At 49.1% G+C, this 10249-nt stretch overlaps 1 protein-coding gene across 2 annotated transcripts; it reads left to right on the forward strand.

Annotated features, from left to right (window-relative positions):
• The first annotated feature begins 450 nt into the window (after window positions 1-450).
• LOC308436982 (H-2 class I histocompatibility antigen, L-D alpha chain-like) lies at window positions 451-4489 on the forward strand. Of its 2 annotated transcripts, XM_080938005.1 has the most exons (8): window positions 451-538; window positions 740-1009; window positions 1211-1486; window positions 3001-3276; window positions 3404-3520; window positions 3698-3730; window positions 3931-3978; window positions 4114-4489. In XM_080938005.1, the coding sequence occupies exons 1-8, from the start codon at window positions 466-468 to the stop codon at window positions 4116-4118; spliced, it is 1098 nt and encodes a 365-aa protein (XP_080794131.1). In that variant the 5' UTR covers window positions 451-465; the 3' UTR covers window positions 4119-4489. The 2 variants fall into 2 exon arrangements, with proteins under 2 accessions (XP_080794131.1, XP_080794132.1); XM_080938006.1 differs by lacking the exon at window positions 3931-3978.
• Window positions 4490-10249: the final 5760 nt, after the last annotated feature.

The raw sequence follows: 10249 nt of genomic DNA on the forward strand, positions 1-10249 counted from the left end.
TGTGGGGTCCTTGTGGGGCTTGTGTAGTCATGGTATACCCGGAAGTGGCTTTTCTTCTAGAAGTTTCCAGGGTCTGACTCTGAAGAGAAGAAGGAAGAGGAAGGGTGGAGGAGATGACAGAGAGAGTCTGGCCTGCGGGTCTCTCCTGTCGTCTGACAGTTTCTGGGTTAGAAAGACAGACACCATGACAAACAGCGCTCTGTCCACAGCACAGGATTCAGGCAAAGTCTCAGTCCCCAGGCAGTGAGGTCAGGGGCGGGGAAGCCCAGGGCTGGGGATTCCCCATCTCCCCAGTTTCACTTCTGCTCCTAACCTGTGTCAAGTCCTTCTGCCCGGACACTGATGACGCGACGGCAGTTCTCACTCCTATTGGGTGGGGAGATCCCGGGAAACCAATCAGCATCTCCGCGGGCACTGACTATAAAGTCCCCGCAGCCCGCGGGACTCAGACGCGGGTGATCACCGATGGGGGCGATGGTGCTGCGCATGCTGCTCCTGCTGCTGGCGGCCGCCCTGGCCCCGACCCAGAGCCGCGCGGGTGAGTGCGGGGTCGGGAGGGAAACGGCCTCTGCGGGGAGGGGCGGGAGCGGCACCGGTGAAGCCGCGTCCCCGCGTCGCCCACCTGACCCTCCGCCCTTCTCCACTCGCGTCCCGACCCCGCGCCCTGCTCCCCTCCCGGCCCGCGCACCCGCCCGGGGTCCCGGGAGGAGGTCGGGGTCTCACCGCGCGCCGCCCCCAGGCTCACACTCGATGCGGTATTTCGAAACCGCCGTGTCCCGGCCCGGCCTCGGGGAGCCCCGGTACATGGAAGTCGGCTACGTGGACGACACGGAGTTCGTGCGCTTCGACAGCGACGCGGAGAATCCGAGGATGGAGCCGCGCGCGCGGTGGATGGAGCAGGTGGAGCCGGAGTATTGGGAGCGGAACACACGGATCGCCAAGGGCAATGAGCAGTGGTTCCGAGGGAACCTGAGGACCCTGCTCCGCTACTACAACCAGAGCGGGGGCGGTGAGTGACCCCGGGTCGGAGGTCACAACCCCTCCACGTCCCAACACTCAGGACAGAGACGTCCGGGGTCCCAAGTCCGAGGTTCAGGAGCAGAACCGACCCGGACCGGTTTCCCTTTCGGTTTACCGAAGTTGGTGGGCGGAGCCGGGCGGGTGGGCGGGGCCGGGTGGGTGGGCGGGGCTGACCGCGGGGGTCCCGCAGGCTCTCACACAATCCAGGTGATGTATGGCTGTGAGTTGGGGTCAGACGGGAGTTTCCTCCGCGGGTATGATCAGTATGCCTACGACGGCCTCGATTACATCGCCCTGAACGAAGACCTGAAAACGTGGACGGCGGCGGACACCGCGGCGCTCATCACCCGACGCAAGTGGGAGCAGGCTGGTGCTGCAGAGAGACAGAGGGCCTACCTGGAGGGCACGTGCGTGCAGTGGCTCCGCAGACACCTGAAGCTCGGGAAGGAGACGCTGCTGCGCTCAGGTGCTGGGCCGCGGGCAGCTCCTCCCTCTGCCCTCGGGCTGGGGCTCAGTCCTGGGGAAGAAGAAACCCTCAGCTGGGGTGATGCCCCTGTCTCAGAGGGAAAGAGTGTCCCTGGGTCTCCTGATCCCTCCTCTCAGTGACTGCACTGACTCCCAGGGCTCAGCCTTCTCTCTGCAGAGTTCAAGTCTGTCTCAGGGGGAAGGAGAGAGTTTCCTGACAGAACAGTGAGGGCTCCCTGCTGTCAGCCATGGCCTCTCCCAGGCCGGCTTCTCTCCCCACAGCTGTGTGTGGACACTGACTCCTGTTCTGCTGAGTGTGTTACACCTCAGGACCGGAAGTCTCCTTTCTCTGATAGGAGACACGGGCTGCACTACATAAGACTGTTTTCTCCAGTTTCTAGAACTTTCCAGAGAATACATTCTTGCAGATCCTTCCCTGTCTTTGGGGATTGCATTTCTTCCATGCCCCATTTCTCTCCATACAGTGGAGAATGGTCACATGAACCCTTTTGGGGTACCGGTGATAATATAAATTGTGGAATTAAAAATTTTTTAAAAATTTTTTCCTCTTATTTTTTACTTTCCTTTTTATTTACTTTTTTTTTTTTTTTTTTTTTGAATGTCTCATTTTGGGTCTACTCAGTTTTTGTCTGAACTGCATTGATCCAATTTCTCCCCGCCCTTGTATTAGCATTGGTATCAGTCTCCCATATGCCAAGGTTAACTGCTAACCTGGATAATTAGACAAGTTCAATCAGGGTTCTCATTAAAGGACAGATTCTTGTGAACTTAGATTGTTTCCTGTCAGAACTAAACATCCAGAAGCCTCCTGCTCTTCCTCTGCCCCCACAAGTCACAGTGCTCCCCATAATGATTCGGGAATTGGACTTTCTGAGTGACAGGGTCTTTTACAATCCAGGGCTGGAGTGAGAGGGAAGATCCACACACCCTGTGAGCCCACTGTGTTCCAGTGAGTGCTGCACTGGCTTCCACAGCACACTCCAGGGATCCTGTGTGACACACCTGTACCTTCTCACCACAGAGTCAGGATCTGGGAGTCATTTTCGCTGATAGTCAGAGTTCACCACATTTCTACTACACACTTCCTGATGGTTGATCACTTGGACCAACATTTAATGCTGGTCAGCAAGATGACCACAGTGTTAGACTCTGTGGTGGCAGCCTTCCAGTAGCACATGGCCCTAATTTGTAATTTTAATGTGAAATCAAACATATATTAAATTATTTATTTTCCATTCCATCTTCCATTTGGGCTCCCTGTCTCATGCTATAGAGCATCACATGAGGACGGCCATGTTGATCCACTGGCTCATGTGAATTCTGTCTTAGCTTCTGAGTCCCTCAGGAAAATGTGCAGTTCTGTGCTGAGGGACCATCTCTACCTGCAGGTCACTAGTGTGATGACAGTCGAAGTGTCATCATTGATTTAAATGTGTCTTGTGTAGACCTCAGTTGATCTTATTAACTGTGTGACTTCTTAAATCTTCCACACAGATCCCCCAAAGGTCCATGTGACCCATCACCCCAGATCTGAGGGTGAAGTCACCCTGAGGTGCTGGACCCTGGGCTTCTACCCTGCTGACATCACCCTGACCTGGCAGTTGAATGGGGAGGACCTGACCCAGGACATGGAGCTTGTGGAGACCAGGCCATCAGGGGATGGAACCTTCCAGAAGTGGGCATCTGTGGTGGTGCCTTCTGGGAAGGAGCAGAATTACACGTGCCATGTGGAACATGAGGGGCTGTCTCAGCCCCTCACCCGGAGATGGGGTAAGGAGGGTGTGGGTGCAGAGCTGGGGTCAGGGAAAGCTAGAACCTTCTGCAGACCCTGAGGTGCTCAGGGCTGAGAGCTGGGGTCATGACCCTCACCTTCCTTTCCTGTACCTGTCCTTCCCAGAGCCTCCTCCATCCACTGACTCTAACATGGTGATCATTGCTGCTCTGGTTGTCCTTGGAGCTGTGTTCGCCATTGGAGCTGTGGTGGCTGTTGTGATGAGGAGGAGGAGAAACACAGGTAGGAAAGGGAGGGTCTGAGTTTTCTCTCAGCCTCCTTTAGAACAGTGCTCTGCACATTTATGGGAAACACAGCCACACCCACATTGCTACTGTCTCCAAGTGGGTCTGATGTCAGTTCTGGAAACTTCCCAGTGTCAAGATCTTCCTTGAACTCTCACAGCTTTTCTTCTCACAGGAGGAAAAGGAGGAGACTACTCTCTCGCTCCAGGTGAGTGTGGGGGTGAGATTGTCCTGAGGCCAATGGAGTGAAGTTGTAGGTTTTGGGAATTTGGGAGTTCATAAAGTCTCCTCCACCGAAATCTTCAAGGGCCTGAGTTTCACCTTTGTAGGAATACATACATATACACAGATACATACACACTAATATACACATACATATATGTATAAATTTGTTTTGTTTTACCCTAGGCAGGGACAGCCCCCAGAGCTCTGACGTGTCTCTCCCAGATTGTAAAGGTGACACTGTGGGACCTGGATGGGGAGGGGCAATGTGGACATGATTGGGTTTCAGGAACTCCCAGAATCCCCTGTGAGTGGTGAGTTGTTGGGATGCTGACTTCACACTGATGGTCTGTGACTCTCTTTCTCTAGCATGAAGACAGCTGCCTGCAGGGGACTGAGTGACAGACGGTGTGTTTAGGTCTCTCCTGTGACATCCAGAGCCCTCAGTTTTCTTAGACAACCTTGTCTGATGTTCCCTGTGAGCCTATGGGCTCAGTGTGAAGAAATATGGAGCCTAGTCTGCCCTGCCCACCAGGACCCTGTCCCTGCACCGCCTGTGTTCCCTTCCTCAGCCAACCTTCCTGGTCCTCCAAACACTGGAGACATCTGTATCCTGTGAGCTCCATGCTGCCCTGAGCAGCAGCTCCTCACTTCACACCAGAACAAAACTCTGAATGTGAACGTGATTGTTAACATCTTTGGCTTGAGGGTTGATTGATTGTTAAATTAAAGGATTGAGAATAGATTTTTTTTGGTGTGTGTGATTTCTGCTTTTTTTCAGTGTTGTTTTGCATTGTGGATGTGTATTACAGGAGAGCAACATCCTGCTCATAGGCCTGTAACCACTTAATCATCTCATATTTAAAGGAATAAAGACACAGGGGCATAAACTGAGGAAAAATCTGCAGCTCAGCGAGGAAACTTTATTTCCTTAACTATATCTGAGATATCTATACACAAGTCTGATGCTACAACTCCACTGCCAGCTCTTTAGAAATCCTTTCTCTGGGTCAGTCTTCTCAGCTAGTCTGCGTATTTCTTGTCCTCCTCCAAATCCAAGATGGCTCCTCAGCTCTCTTTCCTAGATTTAAGTTTTACCTGTGTCCTGTCAGATGCTTCTCTATGGTTCCTGCAAGGACTGAGAGGAAAGGCCATCACTTACCTGGAGCCCCTTCCATAGAGTCTCTTTAAAGCAGAGAAGAGAGAGTGAAAGGGAGAAGGAGAGAGTGCTCTGTCAAAGGTCCAATTGTTTATAAAGAAGTCCAGCTCCTTCTATACACCCTTGGCAGGCTGAGCCATGACACTCGTATGGGATTTTTCTGTTCAGGAATTGGTGGCTTTTTCACCTCCTTTCCCCTGGCATTGGGCCCATGGATTAGAGTGGGTCATCCTTTCCAGATGCAGCTGGCTTTTGCTGAGGTTCCATTTCTGTGAGGACTGGAGGGGACTGGAGAGGTGTCACCACTGTGGACAGCTCCTGAGGTGTTTCACCAAGGTTGTAGCAGGAAAGAAGTTTCCCACCATGGACAGCTCCTGTGATGTCTGCAGGCTGAGGAGATGTCATGGAGCTGCTATTTCAACAGGAGCCCCATTTTGGACAGCTCCTGTGGGACATTTTACTGAAGTGGTCCATAGGCTGGAGCAGGAAGGAAGGGCCTGCCGCCACTTTGAGGGATTTAGCATTAGAGACCACAGTGAGCCAGGACAAGCCCTTTGTCCCCGAGCTGTGTCTTGTCAGATACTGAGCCACAGTGATGAAAATAAAATTGTATTGGTTACTTTGTGTTGCTGTGATAAAACACATGTCCAAGGAACCTTATAGAAGGTTCATCTGGTGATTAGGTTCCCAAAGAGTTAAGAGTATCAGCATCATGACAGCAGACACCGGGCATGACAGCAGCAACGCTGAGAGCTCACACCTCCAACCATGTCCCCAGTGACACACTTCCTCCAGCAAGGCCACACATCCTAAGCTTGCCCAAACAGAGCCGACTGGGAACTAAGTATTCAAATGACCAAGAATTCGGGGATCATCTTATTCAAAGGAGCACAGTAACTAATACAGTAACCCCCAAGCTCGCAGTGCAAACATGGGATCTTCCACGTGTAGTGCCAGGGAAATGTTAGTGATCCCCCAAAACCAGTCAGGAGCTGATCTGATGGGATCTCAGTAGGGTGTTTTTATTTGAGTTAGCTGGGGCCCATTAATGCACCACAGTCATACAGGTCTGTTTTAGCAATGAGGATTCCTGAATATGTATCTGGGAAGGATTTATCGTAAGCAGCAATTGAGGGGTAGAGTGTGCAAGCATCTTATTAAAAAGTTGCTACGGCCTTTAACATAATTGGCGGGTGCTGGGAGTCATATCATAAACATAATTTCTGTTTCCCTCTGCACTGGTGATCATTAGGCAGGGGTGGGCTTGTAACCTTGAGACACATGTCGTTATGGGTGTAACTTGGAGATGCAGGTCCTGTTGTGGTTTAGCCTAAAGACTGGAGCTAGGCTCAGGATTTGATAGGAGATAACCTCGGAACTAATGCTTGGAACCTATTAGTTTTCCTGAAATCAGTTCTCTGGAATGGAGTCTGAATTTAAAAGCTTTGGCCTCTCACAGGCAGCATCTGGCTGGCAGTGCCACCGATGGGACCTGGGCAGGAAGGGTTGGTTCTCCAGAGTCACCCAAGGCAATGCTGGTACCATTCTGACCAGTAAATGCTTTTTCTAATGTCATGGTGGGCACCTCTTGTCTATGCCAAGTCCAGGAATGAAGAAGCTTTTTAAAGGATACATCCAAACAAACCCAGTGTTCTGTTAACCATTGAGATGGCTCAGAGTGTAAACATTCTTGCCACCAGGCCTGGCTCCCTGAGTTTGATCCACAGAAGCCACATGGTGAATGGAGAGACCTGACTCCCGTAAGTTCTCCTCTGAGCCTCACACGGCATCATGCACATCCCTACACATAACTATTAAATCAGTGCAATAAAAATAAAAAGGAACCATGATGGCTTCATGTTGAAGGACACAGAAACACATACATGTAAGTTGTGTCCAACTTGTTTCCAGACTTTCCAGAGAGCGAAATTTCCTGTGTCAAAAATTCACATTGTGATGAGAAGCTTCCGGAAGGATTGAAGGGCAACCTGTGAGAGGATAATCACAAAATTTTAAATTTTTTACATGTTAAGTATTTAAACTATCGCTGTATGTGTGCAGTGTGTGAAGGAGGGCACTCCCCAGCCGTGGGGTGTGTGTTGGGGCAGAGGGAGTCAGAAACACTTTGGCCATGCAGCCAGCTGATCAGAGGACCTAATCTGGCCTGAAATGGAAATTTCTGGTATTTTTTGAGACTCAGTTGAGTCGTGTGATATTTTCATGGAAACTGTCTTATGAGGGGATGTTTTTGCTCTATGAAGACTGTGTGTTTATTCGTTTATGCTGTTTGTGTGGTTATGTCTTGTAGCTCAGGTTGACCTTGAATTCTTTTTTTAAATATTTATTTATTACATACAGTGTTCTGACTGCATATGTGGTTGCCGCCAGTAGAGGGCGCGAGATCTCATTATAGATGGTTGTGCACCACCACGTGATCTCTGAGAATTCAATTCAGGACCTGAGGAAGAACAGTTAGTGCTCTCCACCTCTGAGTCATCTCTCCAGTCCCGACCTTGAGTTCTTATCCTCCTGCCACACCTCAGCATGCCAAGTGCCGGGATCACATTGTTGGGGTGTGTGTGTGAGTGTGTGTGTGTGTGTGTGTATCTATGTCACAGTAACTGGAAAGTGTGATGTGGGTAACAAACTGGGAAAAAGCTGAGGTGCAATCTCACTCAGAAGTTGTGTTTCAGCCCGAAGATCAGAAGGACCCGTGAAAACCGCAGAACAGAGGATTTGGGGCTGAAGGGAAAATCCCTGGCTGCTTCTGTATGAAGAGGGCATTGGAGAAACTCCCTGCCTTCCCCAGCAGTTAAAGCTCACAGCCCCTTAGGTGATCCTGAACCAGACCGGCTCCGACTCCTGTGTCCTGCTGCCCTCTGGCGGCCTCCAGCGGTATCGCGGTTGCCAAGGGTCATAAGGACAGACTGGGCTGTGTCCAATGTCCCTCCAGATGCAGACTGCAGAGTCCAGGAACTGCTGGCCGGCTTCACGTGTCCTGAAGTTGTTCGGGTCACACTGAAATAGAACCACACTAAGGAAGCGGGAATCCCCTGCACAGCCCCCACATCGAAGCGTTAGCTTCTTTTACTGTAGTTGTTGCTGTTAGATCCAGAGTTACCTGTTGGCTTCACTGGCACAGGCCAGAACTGGAGCCTGAGAGGCTGGAGCGTCCTCCAGGCCGTCCCCGCCCACTCCCCTCCCCCATACTGTGGCTCTCTGAAGCCTGCAAGCACAAACCAAACCTAAAGCAAAACTCAAACAGAAAAGCTAGATTGAGGAGACACAGACAACCTCCCATTAAGTTATGAACCTCATCGAGATTTTCCAACTGATTCTTTCCAATGTGTACACTCTGGGTTGAATTTTTGTTGGCTTATTTTATAATGCAAATGGTGAACAGAATATCCCATCTGTAATGTTTCTTCAGAAGCAATCTGCAAACCTCAACAAGGCAAATTTCTTTTAGTTTTTCACAAAACATTTTCCCTAAAGTATCTGCATCAGAACCAGCCACCAACATATCATCCGTGTAGTGGTAAATAATGAATTGAAGAAATTGCCTACAAAGTATTTCTAGTAGTTGTTGCATTAAATACTGACAGGGTGTTGGAGTGTTTGACATTCCCCGTGAAGAAATTTCCACTGGTACCATTTTACAGGTTGAGCATTATTATATGTGTGTAATATGAAGTCAAGTTTTCCTTAGTTGAGGCTTTTCTGCTTGTTTCTTATTACTTAGCTGACCTGAGGCAAACAGCTCATACTTTTTGCTATAAGGTCTCAAGTTGGTCCCATTTTTTTTCTGTTGGCAAGAAATTGCCTTGGATATCTCTCTTGGACCTACACTCATTGGTCCAGTGGCAGCCCTTCTCACAGTGCCTGCACAGCCCTAGAAGCCTAGGCCTTCTTTCTGGTTTATATTCAGAAAATCCATTGCACTTAGAGATGCCTTGGTCACAATTTTGTTTCAGATGAGCACACTTCCCACAGTTAAAGCTGGGGACATTTTGAGATCTGAGAACTCTACCATCTTTTTCACAGTTTTTTTTTTTTTTTTTTTTAGTATGTCTTCCCCAGTTAAAGCACCACAGATTTTGAAATCTAAACTCTTTAGATATGAACTGCTCAATTATTGTGGCATTACAGATGCTAAAGCCAATACTGGTCTTCTCTGTGATCCACGGTTCCAAAGGTGCTGCCCTCAATTTTAATGGCCTGACAACATTCTACATTCCACATTGGCATTTTCAAATGTTAGGATCTCAATTAGCACTTGTTTTGCATCAGAGTCTGAGGAAGCCTTGTTCACAGCTGAAATTAATCTCTGCAAAACAAAAAACAAAAAACAAATTCAGCAAAGGCTTCTCCTGAGACTTGCTTAAGTTTTCTAAGTGATGTGGGCTTCTTTCCAGGTTCTTAAACTTTGTTCCTACCTCTTAAAGCTGCTGTACAACCTAGTTCTAAGAGTGTGTCTTCAGATCAAACCTGTTCTTGTAGAGCAGCACATAGCACCTATCAACCGACCTGTGCTGTGTTCCTTCCCCTCCCTCCTCTGTGCTGTTCCAAATCCCTGGCTTCTTCTCTGTCATGGCAACCATTGCAATTGAGGACCAGCCTGGAGATCAGCTGTTACCAACCCTCCTCAGTCCTGGGAAATAATTCTATTCTGAGGAGTCTAATTATTTAGAGTTTGATTCACATAGGGCGAGTGCATCCCATAAGACACCATTGCCTCTTCCAAATGCCTTACATCCTCCGTTTCTATAGCACCCCATCCTATGTTGTCAGAACCCTGTGGATCATCTCCATTAGTGGGCATAAGCTGTGTCACTACTTGGAATGCTGTTGGTGATTCTGTGACCCAGGACAGCCTGTCTCCAAAAGGTGCTGTGGGTTTATATCTGTCTTCTGAACATGGCTGTCTCATCCGACCTTCCTCCTGTGTTTCACATTGATGTGACTGCCCTCTGACCCAGTTCCTTCCCCTCTTTCTCCCTAGGGAAACTCCCTCTGTCTGGTTCAGTCACTGGGAATGAACCTATTTTGTTCTCCATTTTCTTTTATTTGATATTTGTCAAACTTGTCTACCTCTACTCTAATTTTTCTACCTGCACAACCAACTCTTGTACTTTTTCAGAAAGAAGAACAAGGAACCCTCTTCTTTTCCCTTTTCCTCCGTGTTTTGGTTCACAAGCTTCTCCATTTCTTCCCTTATTTTTTTCCTGTTGCTCAGTCAAGTCCTTCATCGTTTTTATAAACAAAGTATCTGATATGAGGGGGAAAGAAAAACTCTGGCCAAAATCCTTGTGGGGCATGGGCCAAGAGAAGCCTCTACAAACTAGT

Source organism: Micromys minutus (assembly GCF_963924665.1).
Source record: "Micromys minutus genome assembly, chromosome: 25".
NCBI classification, from domain to species: Eukaryota; Metazoa; Chordata; class Mammalia; order Rodentia; family Muridae; genus Micromys; species Micromys minutus.

Excerpts from the sequence above, each read along its gene's own strand:
- LOC308436982 (XM_080938005.1), top strand. The coding sequence starts at position 466 with ATGGGGGCGATGGTGCTGCGCATGCTGCTCCTGCTGCTGGCGGCCGCC. Across the intron at positions 539-739 it reads CCCGACCCAGAGCCGCGCGG|GCTCACACTCGATGCGGTAT; the intron begins GTGAGTGCGGGG and ends CGCCGCCCCCAG. Across the intron at positions 3,521-3,697 it reads GAGGAGGAGGAGAAACACAG|GAGGAAAAGGAGGAGACTAC; the intron begins GTAGGAAAGGGA and ends TTCTTCTCACAG.